Genomic DNA, 20,232 nt, shown 5'->3' on the forward strand with positions numbered 1-20,232 from the left:
TCTTGCTCTCTCTCTCTCTCTCTTCTTTGTGTCTAATCTCTATTTCTTTCTTTCTCCTCTCTGTCTTCTGTCTATCTGCCTCCCTCCATGAAGAGTATGAGCTTGTCCCCTGTCCAAAAAACCAGGGGTAAAAGGCTTCAAGCTAGGGGAGGTGAGTAAAGATCTGGATACATACTGCTGGAGTAATCAGGAGGTGCATACATGTCGTTGAGATTGAGGCTGCCTGGCTTAGCCACCTTCAGATAGACCATATCAGATGTATTCTTCAGTGAGGCCACCGCTTCCTCATGTCTCACATCCTGCAGGTTGGTGTTGTTTACCTAGAAGAACAGAAGCCTTGGGACTAGTAGATCAGCAGACTTCTCCATGGTATTCTTGAGAGTTTTCCTTTCAGAAAAATTCAGCCATTTTTTAATGGAGGTCCAAGATTACTTCAGCAAGGATCAGGAGTAGGCCAGGTAAGGGCTTCCAGCCATGAAAAGAGCTAGTGTCTTGGTGTATAGGGACATGCAACTTAGATGATGCCCTCAACGTGCCCTGAGATGCCTAGTTCCTGGGTGCAGGTCAGATGGAGTGAGAGACTGCCAGAGCTCCACCTCCCCACCCTACCATTTGGGCCAGCTTACCGCCAGCAGTCGGTCCCCAATCTGTAGGCGTCCATCCTTTTGAGCAGCGCCCCCTTCGATGATCTTAGTGATATAGATGCTATTGTCTCCTGGGATGTGTTGGTTGCCAATGCCCCCAGCAATGCTGAACCCCAGGCCTAGGCAGGAGTTGGCAAGCAGAACATGAGAACCATAAGGAGGAATCAGTGCACTCAGCCCATCCCAAGACCATGCAACCCATCCCTGTCATCCCCCAGGTTCTCCTCCTAAGGATTCAAAATTACTAGGTTGTCAGCTCCAGATGAGTAAAGGTGAAGCCATGAAGCCAAGAAAGAAAGCTGAAGTGGGAATGGGGGATGCCGTTTGCTAGGAGGTCAGCCAGGGGACTCCAGCCAGAGCACAGGAACCCAAAGGGCCGCACCTTTGGGTCCTTTGAGCAGGTTGACTTCCATGATGGTCTCAGGTGGGGGCTGTCGCCTCCGCACCACCAACCGCACCACTGGGCCTGCCTCCTTCAGTGCCTCCACAGCCCGGCTGTGTACCACCTCCGACACGTCCACTTCATTCACCCGTAGCACACAGTCATTCACCCTGTGGGATAAGCCCGAGAGGCATGACAGAGCCTACAGCAACCCTCTGCTTCCTCCCCTTCCCCTCAACATCCCCTCCTCTCTTCCTCCTCCCTCCTTTCCACAGAATGGAAGGGTCCCCTTTGCCAGGCGAACTTCCTCCCTTCATCACCCTACTCTAACCACTTGGCCCAAACTTGGTTCCCACGGTGCTTTCAAGACGTCTTACCCCAGTCTTCCATCCATGGCAGCAGCTCCACCAGGGATGATCTTGGTAATAAAGATGCCAGGATCATCAGGGACATGGGGGTTGTCAATGCCACCTGCGATGCTGAAGCCCAGGCCAGAATTTCCCTGGAGAAGGGGGTGGTAGGTCACTCAGAGGACACAAGGGAGGAAGGTTCTAGACACCCCTTCCTCCCCCAATTACCAAGAGCAAGTACACCAGCGGAGACAAAGTGATCAAAAGCCAGTCAACTTCTCACACTAGGCTAACCATTGTGCTTGGCAGGACTCACCAAAGATATCCACTCTCCAACTCCCCAGGCTCCAGTGAGCAAGGTCAATTAATATTTGTGAGTCCCTTGATTGATTGATGTTATTCTGCAGCCTTGGAGGGCCGCTATTTCCCCATGCTTTCAAGGCAGGATTCCAACACCACCACCATGAGTCTGAGATAGAGATTCAGGGTTCCTGCCCTCCTGTGGTTCAAACCCTTAATTGCCCACAGGATCACTTACCCGTTCAAGTACTATCTCCTCATACTTGAACATGCCGTCGCTGCCATTCACCTAGAGAAAGACACAATCAGTTTTCTAACTGTCTGCTATCCTCCCGACTGTCTATTTAACCTAGTCCTCCCTGCGCCCAGCTAAGAGTCCCCAAATTAACTAAGAATAGTTCTTGGTCTCTCAGAAAGGGTTAGATTGACTCTGACCACATTCCCCCCACTTATTTCCACTTTATCAGGCCAAACCCAGCTGCTCATGGAGGCAAAATCGATTGTCCAAACTGAATTGGCTAGTGTAGCACTCATGGAGAGATTGAACTCCATGGACTTGGGGTTCACTAAAAGGAGCACATGGTTGACATGAAGGGCATGACCAAAATGGAATTTGGTGGTCAATTCATCCCCACACCCAGGATCTGGATCATTCTGTCGCTGGATTGAGAATTACACTATCAGAGCTGGAAAAACAGCAGACATCAGCTCTGATTGGTTAGAACATCATCTTAACCAATCCCTCTTTCCTGTGTCAGATTGTGACACTCAGGTACAGGAAAGACAAAGATTGCACCTAAGAGCAAAATGAAAGCTAGTGGCAGAGTAAAAAGAAGAGCCAGGAAATATAGGGACAATTTTGTGTGTGTGGTGCCATGGGATGAACCAAGGTGCTCACATATGCAATGCAAGTGCTCTACAACTGAGCTTCATCCCTGGGCCCTCCAGGTGCTCTTCTGATGAACACAGTCTACTAACATTTGGGCCACTCATCCTCTTTCCCAGCAGAACTCATGGCAAAAAGGCAAGTTATCTACTTCAGAAGCACCCCTGAAGTCTCATTCTATATTTCCTTCTCTGTCCCATGAACCCATTTTCTCATATAGGCAGAAGGAGCTAAAGTCCAAATCCATTTTTTTTCTTTCTTCCATTTTTTGCTTTTTTTCCATTTAAGCATTATGCCTGGAAATGCTCTGTGGACCAGACAGTGTTGGGGTACAAACTGGGTTTCCAACATGCATAGTACACACTCCAACCTTTTAAGCTATTTCCCCACACAGTCCCCCACCCCACTGCCCCGTCAGCAAATTCGTTTTCTTCCAGGGTGCCTTTGATTACGAGCTTTTCATGTACCCAGTAAAAGAGCCAGGTAAATATGGTTAGGAGTCCAAGGAAAGCCAGGAAAAGGACAGGGACAGAGTGGACAATATTTCTGAAAAGAGGGAAATGATGGATGGTGCAAGGATTGACTGCCAACAGTCTGACATTCTTCCCTTCCTTCCTTCCTTCCTTCCTTCCTTCCTTCCTTCCTTCCTCCCTTCCTTCTTTCCTCACTTTCTCCCTTCCTTCCTACTTTCCTTCCTTCCTTCCCTCCTGTTTTACCTTTTGGTTTTGGGATCAAACCCAGCAGTACCCAGGATTTACTCCTAGTGGGTCAAACACAGGTTGGTTACATGCAAGGTAAGTGCCCCACCTGCTATACTCTCTCTAGCTCCCCAGTCTGGCCTTCCCATGTCCTGTAGGACCCTAGAGCAAGGAAAGTGGGTGGAAACAGTGTTGGTCTGAGCAACTCACAGAGATGGCTTCTCAGGCAGGATCCAGTTATGGTCACTGACAAGTAAAACTGATTCCAGAGTGCCAGCTAACTAGAATGGGGAACCCCCTGGTCTCTTTCTCCACACATTCTATGCCCTTCACCCCCATATTGCTCTGGCTGTGTTGCTCTTTTCCTGACCCCAGGCCACTTGCTGGGAAGAGGCGAGCTGGAAATGCAGTGTAGAGACTCATATGCAGACCCTGCTCTGCTTCTCTCTTCCACCTCTATCCCATGTAGCTTGAGAACTGAAGAATGAGGAAACGGGGAGAAAATTAGATGGTGGGGGTGAGGAATGACAATCCCCTTTCTGGACCTACTATAGAACTCTCCCCCTCTAAGGTTCTAGGAGTTAGTGGGAGGATGCTCTCTGTAACCACACTCTGCTACCTGGTCTCAGGAGAAAAAAGCAATGGCTCTTTAGAGCCCCTAAATCAACACAGTTTCATGAAGTAGCATGCAACAGACACAGAGACAGAAAGACAGAATGTGAGGCATAAAGACAGCATGTGACCCCTCAGTGCATCTGCTGTACCGGGGTTATCCACATGTGATAAGTCAGTTTTTAAGCCCAGCTCCAGTAAGATTCAGAGACTTCCAGCTCCTACAGTCCATCCTCCAGTCTCTCACTGTCACCCTTTTTCAAGGACTGAGCTCCCATGGCCAGGAGCTATCCACAAATCAGCATGAGCAAAGAAACCTTGATCAACTGGCCCAGCCTTGGGACTAGCATTTGTCTTCCAGCTGAGCAAGACAAGCCTAAGAGAGTGTTTGCAAAGGTAGTGCCTCCAGGATGGGGGGGGGGGGGGGAGGAAGGAAACTCACTGGTGAGGACAGGGGTCAAGGCAAGGGACATGGGAAGCAATAAGTTTGGCAAACAGAAGGCTAGCACTCCTCTTGCCAGGAAGTCCCCACCTTTGCTTCTGAGAGGGAGTGCATCCTATCCCCAGAGGACAGAGGCGCCAGTACTGTCCGTCACCAGCTTAGGGCATTTAACACCTGCCCTCAACAGCAAAGCCTTCTTGTCCTCTCTCCCTACCCTGGGGGCTGCAGAGCCAAAGAAGAGAATGGGCCCTCTGCTATGCGTGCCAGGAACCTGGCTCTGCTGGCCCAGCCTCCATTTTGCTGCTTCTCCCACAGATGCTCCTTCCATTTTCTAAGCTGGCAGTTTAGGCTGGGAGTGGAAGCCGGAGTTTTGCCCAGCACCCAGGGGTTTCCAATCTGTGCCAAGTCAGGTCTGGGGTGGGGGAAAGTTCTCACACAGGAGGGGGGGACCCAAGGGTGACATGCCCCAATAGGGCCAGTTCCCGCACCAAGGCAGCTGCCCTTTGCTTCGCTCCAGGCACTCTGTCTGCTCCTGATCAAGAAAGCTTGCTTTGGTCCACCCACACATACACACACACACACACACACACACACCCCTCAGTGCACACAGACACAGACACACACACACACACACACACACACACACTTTCAGAGCTGCTTGGACAAAAGAGTCCATCCTTCTCAGCAGCCTCTCAGCCCTTGCTTGGGATGTGTCTCTTACCTCTTCTCCTTTCCCTCCCTTGCCTGTCAAGCGCTTCTCAACAGGGACCCCACAATCACACACACATACACAAACACACACAGGCACAGGCACACACTTGCAGCCACATGCTCACATACATACATACATGTAGCCACATACACAGCAAAACGCAGTCATTCCTGCAGCCTCGTCTACAGATACACCTCCACATTCAGAGATACATCCCCACATGTCCATGTGCACATTCACACAAAGGGACTGGGACAGGAGAGGGGCTCATGGCAGCGAGCTTCATTGAAGCTCAGCAAGCTGGGTGCCTGGGCTACTCCACATAGATGAAAAAGAGCTCCATTGCCTTTCTTCACACACCTCAACATACATACACATGTCCCCCCTACGCAGAGCACCAGTCCCCCTCCTCCCCTCCTGTGGAGACACACACCACACACAGCCCCCGCAAAACCTCCCGCCCTCTGCCAGACAGAGATACAGTTAAACCCCTGCACTGAGACAAACCCAATTCTCCCCCTACAGAAAAATGTGCCCCTCCACCATACTTCACCCCCTGACACACACAGATTCTCCCAAACCCTTCCAAATGAAGATCCCCCACCCCACCTCAAAGAGACATATAGAGAAGCACAAATTTCCAACCACCAACCATCTTGGCCCTACTGCAATGCTAGGACTCAGGGTCCACGGGGTAGTAGCCCCAGGAAACCCTTGTCTATACCACAAACCTCTCGCCCCCAACCCAGGCCCTGTGGGTTACCCCACAGCCCCCACCACTCCGCTGTTCCATACCTGCTCATACCAGTCCCGGTTGGTACAGGTGCACTCGGGCCACCAGCCGGGGCCGCTGCCGTTGAGTTTGGGGTTGCTCTTGCCCGGGACTGGCTTGGGGGGCACTGGCCCCACATCCCGGCAGGTGGGGATGAGCTTGGCCTTGGTCCGGGGGGTCGGGGTGGCACCCGCCTGCGAGGGCAAGGTCTGCGAGCTGTAGCCCCCATAACCTGCGCTGGCTCCATTGCCTCCACTTGGCCCATAGGGATCAGGCACCTGCCAATCCCCATAGCCAGGAGGCTCTAGGCGCCGCAGGGCGGCCAGGCGGGTCACCTCATAGCACTCAGGGCACTTACAGCAGTGCTGGTGCTTATGCATAGCACTGCTCCCCACGGCCCGAACCCCCCAGCCCACGCCGGCTTCCGCGCCACCGCCACCGCTGGGCTCCCGGGCACACTCGCACTGCTCGGACCAAGAAGCAGGGGGCACCCGTGGAGGCGCCCTGGCAGAGCGGGGCCTGGGACCAGGCGGGCGTCCCGGGGCCTCTGCCCCCACACTGCCCCGCACCCATGGCTCCCCTTCCAGCACTGGCGGCTCCGTGTCGCCCGTCTTGGCTCCTGGGCCAAGGCCCAGCGGCAAAGGAAAAGGGGGAACCTGGGCAGAGACTGAGCGCTGCGAGGACCGCTCCTACACTGGTCCCCAGGATGGATCTGAGTGGAGTCAAGAGCATCTCTCCCTGGCTCCCGTCTCAGTTGATTCCAGCCAATCAGCGCGCAGCATTAAGCAGCGGCAGCAGCAGCGGCAGGAATGCTAAACAGCGGCTCCTTAAAGGAACAGAGGCAGTGGCGCCCCCAAACTCATCTCCAGCTCCCCAGATTTCCGGACTACCGTTGACATTTAGGTATGGGCAGGGGACTTGGGTCACAAAAGCGCCCAAGCTCAGATCTCTTGCCCCACCCTCCAGCCGCCTCCACAATCTCTGTCTTCCACTTCACCCCGCCCCACTTCCAAGGAGTTACGGGGAGAGGCTCATTGCATACGCGGGGGTTGCTCTGAGCTGGGACCACCAGAAGTAAAAGACTTGAGGGAGCAGAAAGGACTGAAGGGACACTGGAGCAGGGCAAGGGAGGTATTCGTCCTAACTGGGGATCACAAAAGGGGGCAGCTTAGGAAGCTGCACTCCTGGAAGGGCCTTCCTCAAGACTAACAGCCTCTAGGCTAGGAGATGACCACGACCTCACCCTTGGCCATATTTTTGCACCGGTGAGGGGCGCATGTGGGCGGAGAAGGAAGCCCTAAGCCCTTTTCCAGGCTTCCAGCCTCCTGTCTCCTCCACCCTCACTCCATCTCCTCCATGGTTGCCTTAGGGAAATAAATGCAAGATACCAAGAGGGAAAACAGTCCGGGAATGGAGGGAAGGCAAGAAGAGATCTGAAAGTATAAGCAACAGTTTGTGAGTCTGAGAAAGAATTTAGAAAACCAATCTAAGGTATTCCCAATATAACCTGTTAGGGGATAGAGAAAGGGTGACATGCTGGGAAGATGATCTCTATTCTGTTCTGATTTTATCTTTAGTCATTTTATCACCAGTCATTTCTTTTCAAAGTACTAACATTTTACTTGCAAACCTGACTATAGTGATACTAGTATTATTTTGCTTTTACCAACAAAAAAGTGAGGCTCAGGGATGTTAATACAGCTACTTGACTCAGCTAGAAATGTCATTGGCATCAGCTGCTGCAACTGATAATCTGACCCCAGAGTCCCTGCTGTGAGCCACTCTAGCTCAATTACTACTGACTCTTAGAAGTTTTCTCACAGAACTCAGATCTCAGTTCAAGTCAGCACATATACCATATACATTATGCAAGTACTCCTAACCATCATTGGGTGTGACCGAAAAACTAAAAAAAAAAAATAGAACTGAGGACAGACAAGAAAAAATAGCTCAAGTACGTGAATTCTAGACGCTCTATGGTTATAATAAACACTGGGAGAAACAAGAAAACAAAAGAGAAAAGAGGATTGGGGGACTGCAAGAAGGGATGGGGGGTCACTGGTTTGTGGCCAGTATTCTTCAGATTCTCTACCTCTATATTTTCATACAAAAAATTAAAGGTATAGAAAACCTGAGTTTTATAGGGATCAAACACTCAATTGCCACCAAGATTCTCATTAGCATTTTATTATATTGCTCTATCACACATAATTTCTCAAATAGTCTCTTCAGGACTGGGAAGATGGCTTAAAGGGCTGGAGCCCACATTTTGTATGCTGGAGGTCTGGGTTTGATCCCAGCCCCATATAGTGTCCCAAGCACTACCAGTGCAGCACAAAACAGATTCTTCCCATCTGTTTTTTTTATGTAGGAGTACTGCTATTTATTGAGCTACTGATTAGCTGATTGAATTGGGCATGAACTCCACCTTACTTTTTTTTCTTTTTTTTATAATTTTATTTATTGAATCATCGTGAAAGCAGTTAGTCTCGGTCATACAATGAAACACCCGTACCTTCACCAGTGCCCATTCTCCACCACCAAAACCCCCAATATACCCCCATCGTACACCCTCCCCCTACCTGTGGGGTAGATGATTTCCACATTACTCTCTCTCTCTCTCTCTACTTTGATTACATTCAATATTTTCACACCAGACCTACCATTATTAATTTGGGATTTTACCCCAAAACTCAGATCTGCTGAAAAGGCAACAGCAGACAATTTTTTTCTATTGCTGGTTATGAATAACATGATGTCACATGGATGCAGTAGTGGCCGCGTGATTTTGAAATTTAAAATTTTAACACTTAAATCTAGAGGGAGGATTTCTGCCAAAACCTGATGTGTTCTGAGATTTGTTCCTGAGTCTCTGGAATCATGGCTGTTAAGCAGCTTGATCAGGAGCCAGAATGGCCATTCATGGGTGGCGACTCAGGGCCTCGTTGGGATGGGGAGGAAAGGGCCGGCTCCACCCCTATCCTGTGAGGCCCCGTGAGTCTCGTCACTGAGGGTCCAAACCTGACTGCCCAATGATCTCTGGAGGACGATGGCCACCGAACCGCCTAGAGGGAGCAGGCGGAGGGACAACATCCTTCACCCCCTGGGGTGGCCCGGCGATAGTAACTTACTGCAGGTCGGATGCATTTCTGCCAAAAGCCACTGGATTCTGAGATTTGTTTCTAAATCTCTGGGATCATGGCCGTTAAGCAGCTTGGTCAGGAGCCAGAGAGGCCGCTCTTGGGTGGTGACTCGGGGTCTCGTTGGAGCGGAGAGGAAAGGGCCGGATCCACTCCCATTCTATGAGGCCCCATGTATCCCGTCACTGCAGGCCCAAACCAGATTGTCCAGTGGCCTCTGGAGGATGGCGGCTACCGGGCCACCAGGAGGAACAGGCCAAGGCACAAAACCTATTCCCACCTGGGATGGCCCAGCACCGGTAACCTACTGCAGGGACCGAACGCATTTCTGCCAAAAGCCACTGGGTTTCAAGATTTGTTTCTGAGTCTCTGGGATCATGGCCATTAAGTAGCTTGATCAGGAGCCAGAGAGACCATTGTGGGCAGCGACTCGGGGTCTCGTTGGGATGGGGAGGAAAGGGCCAGCTCCACCCCCATCCCCTGAGGCCCCGTGTGTCTCGTCAATGTGGGCCCAAACCTAACTGTCCAATGGCGTCTGGAAGAGGGCAGCCACCGAGTCACCTAGGGGGAGCAGGCAGAGGGACAACACCCTTTCCTCCCTGGGGTGGCCCGGCAACAGTAACCTACTGTGCAGTCCACATGCATTTCTGCCAAAAGTCGCTGGGTTTCGAGATTTGTTTCTCAGTCTCTGGGATCATGGTCATTAAGCAGCTTTATCAGGAGCCAGAGAGGCTGTTTGTGGGTGGCGACTCAGGGCCTTTTGGGGATGGGGAGGAAAGGGCCGGCTCCACCCCCATCCCGTGAGGTCCCACGTGTCTTGTCACTGTGGGCCCAAACCTGACTGTCCAGTGGCCTCTGGAGGATGATGGCCAAGGCACAAACCCTATTCGCTCCTGGGGTGGCCTGACGCCGGTAACATACTGCAGGTACTGGACGCATTTCTGCCAAAAGCTGTTGGGTTTCGAGATTCGAGATTTGTTTCTGAGTCTCTGGGATCATGGTCGTTAAGCAGTTCGATCAGGAACCAGAGAGGCCATGCCTCCAATTATATAGCTGAACCGGAGGTGGATTGTGGGTGTGTCTCCCACATACCTAAATTTTGGCCGTTTACTTTCTTGCTAAACTTTACCCCAAGTTTTTGGGTTCTGGCCAAAGGCACGGCAGCAATTTTGGGGTATCTGGAAATCTGAAGGCGCCATCAGGCTGCTGATGCACTTGCCTCACAGGTACAGATTGACCTGCTGGCGGCACCATACCCCTTTTCCATCTGTTTTAAGCTAAAAATTTGCAAATATAAAGAAGTATTTAGACCAGAGAGATAGTATAGTGGATTGGGTGCTTGCCTTTCATGCAGCTAATCTAGGTTCAATCCCACATACCACATATAGTCTCCCGAGCACAACCAAGAGTGATCCTTGAACACAGACCCAGGAGTAAACTCTGTGCACTGCCAGTGTGGTCCAAAAAACAATGGAAAAAAGAATACAACAAGCAAATATATATCTTCTTCATATAGCCAGCAACTAGTAATGTTCTGTTTGCTTTATCCATCTATCTATACTGTTTTCTGAACAAGACACATGTAAGTTACACAGTTAATTATCTCCTACCTTAGATTGTAAGCATGTATCTTGTAGGAATAAAAACATTCTCCCATGAGCCAGAGAAATAGTACAGAGGTAAATAAAGGTACTGGCTTTGCATTAGGCTGATCCAAATTTGATCCCTAGCACCACATCTGCCAGGAGTGATCTCTGAGCAAACAGCCAGGAATAATCCCTGAGGACTGCCAGGTGTGGCCCAAAAAACAAGCAAACAAAAAACATGCTCTCATATGAACACAATATTATGACATGTAAGAAAATCAATAATTTTGGGGCTGCAGCAATAGTATAGTGGGTAAGGTGCTTGCCTTGCATGCAGGCTATCCATGTTTGATCCCCAGTATCCCATATGGTCCTCGAAGTACTGCCAAGAGTTAATTCCTGAGTACAAAACCAGGAGTAACTCCTGAGCCTTACTGGGTGTGGTCAAAAAACAAAAAGGGAAATTAATAATTTCACATCATTTAATGCCAAGCTTATATTTGAATTTCTCCAAACTTGTATTAAACATTTTTAAAATAAAAGGTTTCACATTACATTTTTATCATTTTTTCTTTCCTTCATTCCTTCTTTCTTCTGCTTTTTCTTTCTTTCTTTGTTTGCTGTGCTTGAAACAGAACCCAGTTCATTTTTGTCTTCAGCCGCTTTTAATCAAGAACATCAGCATAGATCTTTTTAAAAATCATTTTGTAACACTGCTTCAAGAGATAAAAGAAGACATAAGGAAATGGAGACATATCCCCTGCTCATGGATTGGGAAAATTAACATAGTCAAAATGACAATACTCCCCAAAACACTATACATATTCAATGCAGTCCCTATAAGGATACCAGTGACATTTCAAAGAATTGATCAAACACTCCTAAAATTCATACGGAACAATAAACCCTCATGAATAGCTTAAAGGAATATTTGGGGAAAAGAAAATGTGAGGCATCAACTTCCTCAACTTCAAACTGTACTACAAAGTGGTAGTAATTAAAACAGCACGGTATTGGAATAAAAACAGATCTGCAGACCTATGGAATAGGGTTGAATATCCTAAAACATACCCTCAAATATATAATCGCTTCATCTTTGATAAGGGAGTAAGAAATGTGAAATGGAGCGAGGAAAGCCTCTTTAACAAGTGGTGCTAGCAAAACCTGATAGCTACATGCAAAAATATGAACTCAGATCTCTAATACCATACACAAAAGTCAGATCAAAATGGATTAAAAACCTCACCATCAGACCCTAATCCATATGTACATGGAAGAAAATGTAGACAAAACCCTCCATGATATTTAAGTTAAAGGTATCTTCAAAGATGAAACATCACTGACCAAGCAAGTGGAAAGAAAGATAAAGAAATGGGACTACCTTAGAATAAGAAGCTTCTGCACCTGAAAAGAAACAGTGACCAAGATACAAAGATAGCCTATGGAATAGTAAATGTTATTTACCCCAAGCCCTTCTGATAAGGGGTTAATATCAAATATATACAAGGCACTGGTTGAATTTTACAAGAAAAAAAATCCAACCACATCAGAAAATGGGCAGAAGAAATGAATAAAAATTTTCTCAAAGAAGAGATTCAAATGGCCAAAAGACAAATGAGAAAATTCTCTTCATCACTAATCATCAGGTATATGCAAATCAAAACGATGATGAGATATCATCTCACACCAGAGACTGGCACTCATCCAGAAAAATAATAATAAACAGTACTGTTGTGGATGTAGAGAGAAAGGGACTCTCCTTCATTGTTGGTGGGAATGCCAAATTGTCCAGCCTTTTTGGAAAACAATATTGACATTCCTCAAAAACCTAGAAATTGAGTTCACATTTGTCCCAGCAATACCTACAAAAACTTTTAGAACAGAGCCATGAGCATATCCTAAGTGTTCTGAGTGTGGCCCATAAACTAAAACAAAAAAAGAACAAAAATAGGGTGTACAAGCACCATGGCCAGGAAGTGTGACCTCAAATGAGCACCAGAATTTTCACTCATGTGCCTCAACCAGGAGTGCTCACACATACCTGAGTCTCTTTTTGATTCATTTTGTGTGTGTGCTCTCTTTTTAATTGAATCACCATGAGCTACAGTTACAAAGCTGACAGGTTTGTGTTTCAGTCATACAATGATCAAACACCCAACCCTCCACCAGTGTATATTTTCTACCATCAATGTCCCTGGTATCCCTCCCTCCCCCTATCCAACCCCTCCCTCTACCTCTATGGCAGACAATTTCCCTCTTACTCTCTCTCTCTCTACTTATAGGCATTTGTTTTGCAATACAGATACTGAGAGGTCATCATGTTTGGTCCTTTATCTACTTTCAGCACACATCTCTCATCCCAAGCAATCTCTTCAATCATCTTAAACTTAGTGATCCCTTCTCTATCTTAGCAGCCTTCTCCTCCCAGCTCATAAGCTCCAACTGTCAAGCAATCTTCCTGGCCCTTTTTTCTACTGTCCTTGGGTGTTAGTCTCATATTACGAAATTTTATATTCCAGAAATGAGTGCAGTCATTCTATGTCTGTCCTTCTGTTTCTGACTCATTTCACTTAGCATGATACTCAACATGACCAGCCACTTATAAGCAAATTTCATGACTTTATCTTTTCTAACAGCTGCATAGTATACCATTGTGTAGATGTACCAAAGTTTCTTTAACCAGTTGTCTGTTCTTGGGCACTCAGGATATTTCCAGATTCTGTCTATTGTGAACAGTGCTGAAATGAACATACAGGTGCAGATGTCATTTCTACTGTGCTTTTTTTGCACCCTAGGGATATACTCTCAGAAGTGGTATTGCTGGGCCATATGAAAGCTTGATATCTAGTTATTTTTTGAGGAATGCCTATATTGTTTTCCAAAAAGGCTGAACCAGTCAGCATTCCTACCAACTATCAGAGAGTCCCTTTTTCCCCACATCCACACCAGCACAGGTTTTTTTGGTTGTTTTTGTATGTGCTTTTGTTCTTTTGGATGTGGGGCAGTCTCTGTGGTGTGAGATGATATATCATTGTTGTTTTGATTTGTGTCTTCCTGATGATTAGTGATGCAGAGCATTTTTTCATGTGTCTTTTGGACACTTAAAATAAAGTTGTATGGAACCCTGGCAGCCAAAAACCTCCAGAACTCAACCGCAGCCATATTCAAGGCCACTCTCCACAGGCTCAGACGAGCCTCACTCATGAGAGAACCTGCAGAAAAAGCCAGGTATGTGGTATCCGTGACTGAGATCTCCAAGCTTGCTTGGAACGGGACTGGGCCTCTCCCCCAGGTCCCTAGTTTTCCAGTACCTTGGCAGTCATACCCACAAACTGCCCCTGATGACATATAATCTCATCAACGGCCAAGAAGAGAGTGGCATATGTTTTACCCATAAGTGAATCTACTATATAATCATATTCTAAATTTCAGAATTTCTGGAGTGTGTGACTTCTTATATTCTAGCCCACCGATTTACCAAAAGTAGCACAAATTTGTTTGGGTTTTACATACATGCTTGTTATCTTTCATACACAAGGGCTTAAAATGGCTCCAGGGTGAGATACAACAATCTTCACACACTTTTCTCTTATGGTGGTGGGAAGGTGCATGGTGGTGGGATTGGTGTTTGAATACTAAATGTAACAAATGACTGTGAACAACTTTATAAAAATAAAATTTAATTTAACTAAAAAATAAAAAATCATGGTACTGAACTAGAAATAGAGCCACAGACCAATGGAACAGAGTTGAATATTCTGTCAGACTTTCGAATATATGATCACTTAATCTTTTTTAAAAATATTTTTTATTAGTGAAACACCATGAGGTACGGTTGTAGACTTACAAATTTCGTGCTTGGGTTTCAGTTATACAGTGATCAAGTACCCATCCCTCCACCAGTGCCCATTCTCCACCACCAATGATCCCAGTAGCCCTCCCACTCCCCACGCCATCCCCTCCACCCTGCCTCTGTGGCAGGGCATTCCCTTTTGCTCTCTCTTTCCTTTAGGGTGTTGTAGTTTGAAATGGAGGTATTGAGTAGCCATCGTGTTCGGTCTATAGTCTACTTTCAGCATGGAACTCGCATCCCGAGCGAGTCCTCCAAATATTCTTTACTTGGTGTTCCCTTCTCTATCTGAGCTGCCTTTTTCCCCAGCATGTGCTGCTGGCTTCCAAGCAGTGGAGCAGACCTCCTGGTTAAAGAAACTTTGGTACATCTATACAATGAAATACTATGCAGTTGTTAGAAAAGATGAAGTAATGAAATTTACATACAAGTGATCACTTAATCTTTGATAAAGGAGCTAGAAATGAGAAGTAGAACAAGTAATGCCTCTTCAACAAGTGGTGCTGGGCTACCTGCAAAAAAAATGAACTCTGACCTCTGTCTAACGCCAGGCGCAAAGGTCAGATCAAAGTGCATTAAAGACCTCAATATCAGACATGAATCCATAAGGTCCATGGAAGAAAATGTATGCAGAACCCTCCATGACATTAAAGCTAAAGGCATCTTTAAGGATGAAAATACAAACTGACCAAGCAAGTGAAAACAGATATAAACATATGGAACTAAAATTTGATTTTTGATGCCACAGATCAAACACAAGACTTCACTAATGTTCACATGCAAGTTAAGTACTCTACTACTGGGCTACATACTTAACCTGAAGCATCTTTGTAATGTTGGCCATTTCCTTTAACTATCTCTTGAGTCCCAGTGTTGGCCATTTTAGAATCTTTGTCAGGTCATTGAACATGTTATGTAATCTCAGCATTTGCATCTGTTTATTGCCATTTTCAAGTGGGGTTATTCAGATTCCTGGTATGAGTGACTTTTAAATTTTCATCCTATACATTTTGGAATATTATTTTGTTATAAGACTGTGGATCTGATTTAAATCTTTATGTCTTGGTAGGCCCTTGTGGATACCTTTGTCTTCATAGAAAGTTAACACTACATACACTTATGCAGGGACTGGTAGAAGCTCAACTTCTTGCCTTGGCCTAAAGTGATACTCAAAGTCAGGTCAGGGGGAAGTTTCCCCCTTACTGCTGTGCTAGAGCAGAAGTTCTAGATCATCACTTGTCCTCTACTAACACCGACTTGATTGAGAATGGTTGAAGTGCCTCCTTCCTGCTCTGCATGGGTGCAGGTGGAGTGAGAGTGGAAAATCTTCCCTTAACAAAAACCCCAAGGTCAGGATAGTCCCCTGTTTTAAAAAAGTTTAGATCTTTTAGATAAGAGGTCAGCAAACTACACCCAGGAAGGAATAGACTAGGCAAGAATAGAACAGGAAGTAGTCCTGACTTTATACTTTAAGGGTTATCTGCTCTTTGGCTATGTGAAATATCCCAACCTCTGCTCTTAATGTACCAGTTAAATTCTGATTTGTTTATTAATCACCCTTAATGTGTCTGTCAACTTAAACAATGACTCAAATGTTGGGAACAAGGGTTGGGAAGCAATATTGAATGAATAAATGGCCACCTTATGAGCTCTTCCATAGCTTCCCAGGCAATCCTAAAGCTTGGACAGTTCTTGTCTCTTTGTCTGTCTCATCCACTGCAACCGACCCTGCTGGAGAGGGGTCAACGTTGCAAAACCAACTAATTTATTGTGGTAAATCATGGGAGCTGAGAGTTCTAGACAAGTGGAGTGTTAAAGGAAGGAGAAAGAGAACATCAAAAGTCTTCTCCACTAGACTTCCTCTGCCACTCTGCCATCATCTATGGAGGTAAGGAAGGCCTTGCTTTCCAGCTCTCTCTGAAACCATGGTAGCACCTGAAGCTTTTTTCTATTTGTACCCTCTGCCGTGGATGGGATTGCAGTATTTTTTGTGACATTTGGCTGTAGTAGAGCAGATATTGTCTAAGAATTTTCTGTCTAAATTTCCAATAACTTGTCTTCTGTTTAATCCAATAGGCTTTTCTTGAGATACTTTATTTGTTTCTGTTTGGGGGCTATACCCAGCAGTGTTCAGGGTTTACTCCTGGATTTATGCCTAGGGAACTTTCCTGGTGTTTTTTAGGGGACCCTATATGGAGTCCAGGATTTAAATAAGGTCAGCCACATGAAAGACAAGCCCCTTAACCCTTGTACTATCTCATCAGCCCCTCTGTGAGGATTTTTCTTTTGTGCCTGTTGGCATTTTTAGGACTGGTTCTCTAGCACCCAGTCTGAGATATACAAAACAAGAAAACCCAGATAATTCACTCCCCCTCCATACAGGTCACTAGAGTTCCTGGCCAGTAGCTGCTCTTTTTCTCCTCCATGTAGTATTCTGATGTTTCCTAAAATATGATGTCCAGGGGCCTGAGAGAGGATACAGGGTCAAGATATTTGTCTCGGATACAGCAGAGTACAATTTGATTTGTCCCTATGTGGTACCCCAGTACTGTCACAACAAATAAGTAGCCCATTAGCACTGCCAGCGTGGCCCCCAAATACAAATAATGATAGTAATATCACTGTAGCACTGTCCTCCCATTGTTCATCGATTTGCTCAAGCAGGCACCAGTAACATCTACATTGTGAGACTTGTTGTTACTGTTTTTGGCATATCAAATATGTCATGGGGAGCTTACCAGGCTTTTCTGTGAAGGCACGATACTCTCAGTAGCTTGCCAGGCACTCTGAGAGGGGTGGAGGAATCAAACGCTGGGGCCCGGGTAGGCCACATGCAAGGTAAATGCCTACCTGCTGTGCTATCACTCCAGCCCAATAATAGTAATAAATAGATAAAATATGATATGCACAGTTTTAGCTCTCCTTAGTGGAAAAAAATACAAAGAAGTCTATTCTGAGTCCAAAACTGAAAGTCTCTCATCACTTTTTTTATTGCTTTTTGGGTCACACCTGGTGATGCTCAGGGGATTTCCTGGCTCTACACTCAGGAATTATTTCTGGCGGTGCTCCAGGGACCACATGGGATGCTGGAAATCGAACCTGGGTTAGCCACGTGCAAGGCAAATGTCCTACCCACTGTGCTATCACTCCAGCCCCATCTCTCATCACTTATATAAATTATTGGGAGAGATAATTTAGTGAGTAATGTACACCATGTATGGTCCCCTGAGCCCCATTAGGAGTGATCCCTAAACACAGAGCCAGGCATCAGCCCTGAACACGGCCGGGTGTGACCCCCAAACTAAAACTAATAATAGTCGTATTGGTTCTTTGAAGAGTACAAGTTAGTTGATTGGTAGAATATCCTACATTTTGGATTCATCTGTTGTTTCCCTCATGGTATGGTCACGATCATGATCACGACCATTCTGTTATTCGTCGATTGCCTCGAGCAGGCCCCAGTAACATCTCCTTCATCCTAGCCCTGAGATTATATTCAAGGCTCTTTAGGAGAATGAGACCCATCATTGTTACTGGTATTTGGCATATTGGGTACGCCACGGGGAGTTTGCCAGACTCTGCCGTGTAGGCAGGCTACATTCGGTAGCCAGCCAGTTTGTCCAAAGTAGGAATGAGATAATAAGATGTCATAATAAGATGTTGTGCGGCCGCGAACGTGGCCGTGCGGTTCCGGGAGCTGGTTTTTATAGTCTCTGAGTCTTGGCCATTGATGGGATTACACGGCATCAGGGGGCCAGTTGGTGGGTGTGACCCCTGCCTACTGGAATTTGGAGGATCTGGGTGGAGGATGCTCGGCCCCAATCCGAGTAGGCTTGGAGATCTCGGCCCCGGAACCCGTGTGGCTTTGTCCCTCTGCCAGTACCTTCATGTGTGCGGAGAGTGGTCTCAGCATGATGGTGGCTGGTCCTGGAGGTCTTCAGCTGCCGGAACCCTGGTCGGGGCGGGGAGGAAAACTCAACCCGCTCCCTTCCAAGGGGCCCCGGCGAGCACATGGTATGGTGTTCTTTATCTATTTCCTCTAGATGCTTTACTATAAATTGGAAGGTTTTATATGTAAATCTATATAACAGATTGCCTTAAATAGGCTGGCCAGGGTGAATGAAATGTATTAGAGCAAAGACTTGGAGGAAGTTTTAAAAAAAGTGAGCCAAAGGGCTGAGAAGATGATCCTACAGACTGGGGTACATGTTTTATGTGAGTGAGGGAGTGGCTTTGATCTCCAGTACCTCATGGTCCCTCAAACACCATGAGCACACAGCTCGGAGTAGACCTCAAGCATTGCTGGATGTAGCCCCCAAACTACACCCCCTCAAAAAAAGTGAACTATGCCGAAGAATATACCCAGCAAGGAAAGATCCAATATAAAGACCCCAGGTAAGAAATACTTTGTTTAATGAACAGCAAGGAGGACCAATTGGCAGTAACAACAGAGTGATGGGGAGAGTATTAGGAGGTGAGACAAGAGATTTAGTAGGGGACCACATATAGGACCTTATAGGCCATTATATAGGATTTTTGCTTTCCCCCAAGAGATATGGGAGTCATCTGAGGGTTTTATGCAGAGAATTGACAAAATATGACTTGAGATTGGCAGGTTCACTCTGACTTCTCCCTGTGTGTGAATAAGCCTCACAGCACAAGAATGAAAGCAGCGAAACTAATCAGGAGGCTACTCCAGTAATCTAGGCAAAATGTGATGGTGGTTTGTTTAGTTTTATTGTTTAATTTGTTTGTATTTAGGATCACATCGAGCTGTGCATAGGGCTTACTCCTGCTTCTGTGCTCAGAGATTACTCCTGCAGGAGTTTGGGGACCCATATGCAGGGCCAGGGATGGCATCAGGTTGGCTACATGAAAGGCAAGTGTTTTACCCACTGTATATTCTCTCTGGTCCTGTTGGTTTGCCTTTTTCTGGGGGTGGGGGTGCTCCATCCTGCGGTGTTCAGGGCTTACTCATGGCTCTGTGCTCAGGAATCACTCCTGGTGGTTCTTGGAGTACCAATGAGGTCGTGCCTGGGATGAAACCCAAGTGTGCAAGGAAAATACCCTACCTGTTGTACTATGACTCTAATCTCTTGATTTGTTTTCAATAGAGGACTCACCAGAAGGTGCTTCTGGACCCATAGGTTCTGACAGCAAACAGAAGGGGTGGTACAAACATGATGGTGCTCAGCTTGGAGCTCTGTGGTGCTGCAAAGCCACGAGGGCTATATGCAAGAGTGCTTGGGGGACATGCCATGCCAATGATCAAATTTAGGGCCTGGAACCTGCCCAACATGTGCCCCACTTCTTTGAGCACTCTCCCCCAGGGCAGCTGGTGGTTTGGAGAAGGGTGGTAGGGTTGCAAAGGTGAAAGAAGTGATTGGATTCTTGGATATTCTTGAAGTGAGAAGCAACAGTACTTGCTGAGGGATTGGATAGGAAGTGTGACTCTGAGATTTTCTGTCTAGTCAGAACTGTAAAGATGAAAATGCCGTTGACTGATATGAGGATGCCTTTTGGAGGGGTCCTTTAGGGGGTGAGAGACCAGGTGTTCATATTTGGATATGTGGACATTTGACATCCAAATGGAGATGAATGATAAATGACAAACAGGTAGGTCCTCTACAAAGATTCTCAATTAGAGAAATGAGAACATGAAAGTGGATCATTACAACCACTGTCACTGTCACTGTCCTCCCGTTGTTTATCGATTTGCTCGAATGGGCCCAGTAAAGTCTCCATTGTGAGACTTATTGTTACTGTGCTTGGCATACCGAATATGTCATGGGTAGCTTACCAGGCTTTGCCGTGCGGGCGAGATACTCTCGGTAGCTTGCTGGACTCTCCGAGAGGGG

The 20,232-nt window shown here is 46.7% G+C and overlaps 1 protein-coding gene across 3 annotated transcripts in view; it reads right to left on the reverse strand.

Annotated features, from left to right (window-relative positions):
- DLG3 (discs large MAGUK scaffold protein 3) overlaps positions 1-6,551 on the reverse strand; it is a 64,616-nt gene extending 58,065 nt beyond the window's left edge. The window contains exons 1-6 of one of the 3 annotated variants that reach the window (XM_056129999.1): positions 5,822-6,551; positions 1,915-1,965; positions 1,404-1,528; positions 1,027-1,196; positions 627-763; positions 176-320 (exon numbers count right to left, since the gene is read on the reverse strand). In XM_056129999.1, the coding sequence (XP_055985974.1) occupies positions 176-320; positions 627-763; positions 1,027-1,196; positions 1,404-1,528; positions 1,915-1,965; positions 5,822-6,178 (985 nt within the window). In that variant the 5' untranslated portion in view covers positions 6,179-6,551. The remainder of the gene's footprint in view (positions 1-175; positions 321-626; positions 764-1,026; positions 1,197-1,403; positions 1,529-1,914; positions 1,966-5,821) is intronic. The other 2 variants (XM_056129997.1, XM_056129998.1) reach the window with 2 other exon arrangements.
- Between the last annotated feature and the right edge of the window lie 13,681 nt (positions 6,552-20,232).

Source organism: Sorex fumeus, unplaced genomic scaffold, assembly GCF_029834395.1.
Source record: "Sorex fumeus unplaced genomic scaffold, SorFum_2.1 ptg000073l, whole genome shotgun sequence".
Lineage (NCBI taxonomy): Eukaryota > Metazoa > Chordata > Mammalia > Eulipotyphla > Soricidae > Sorex > Sorex fumeus.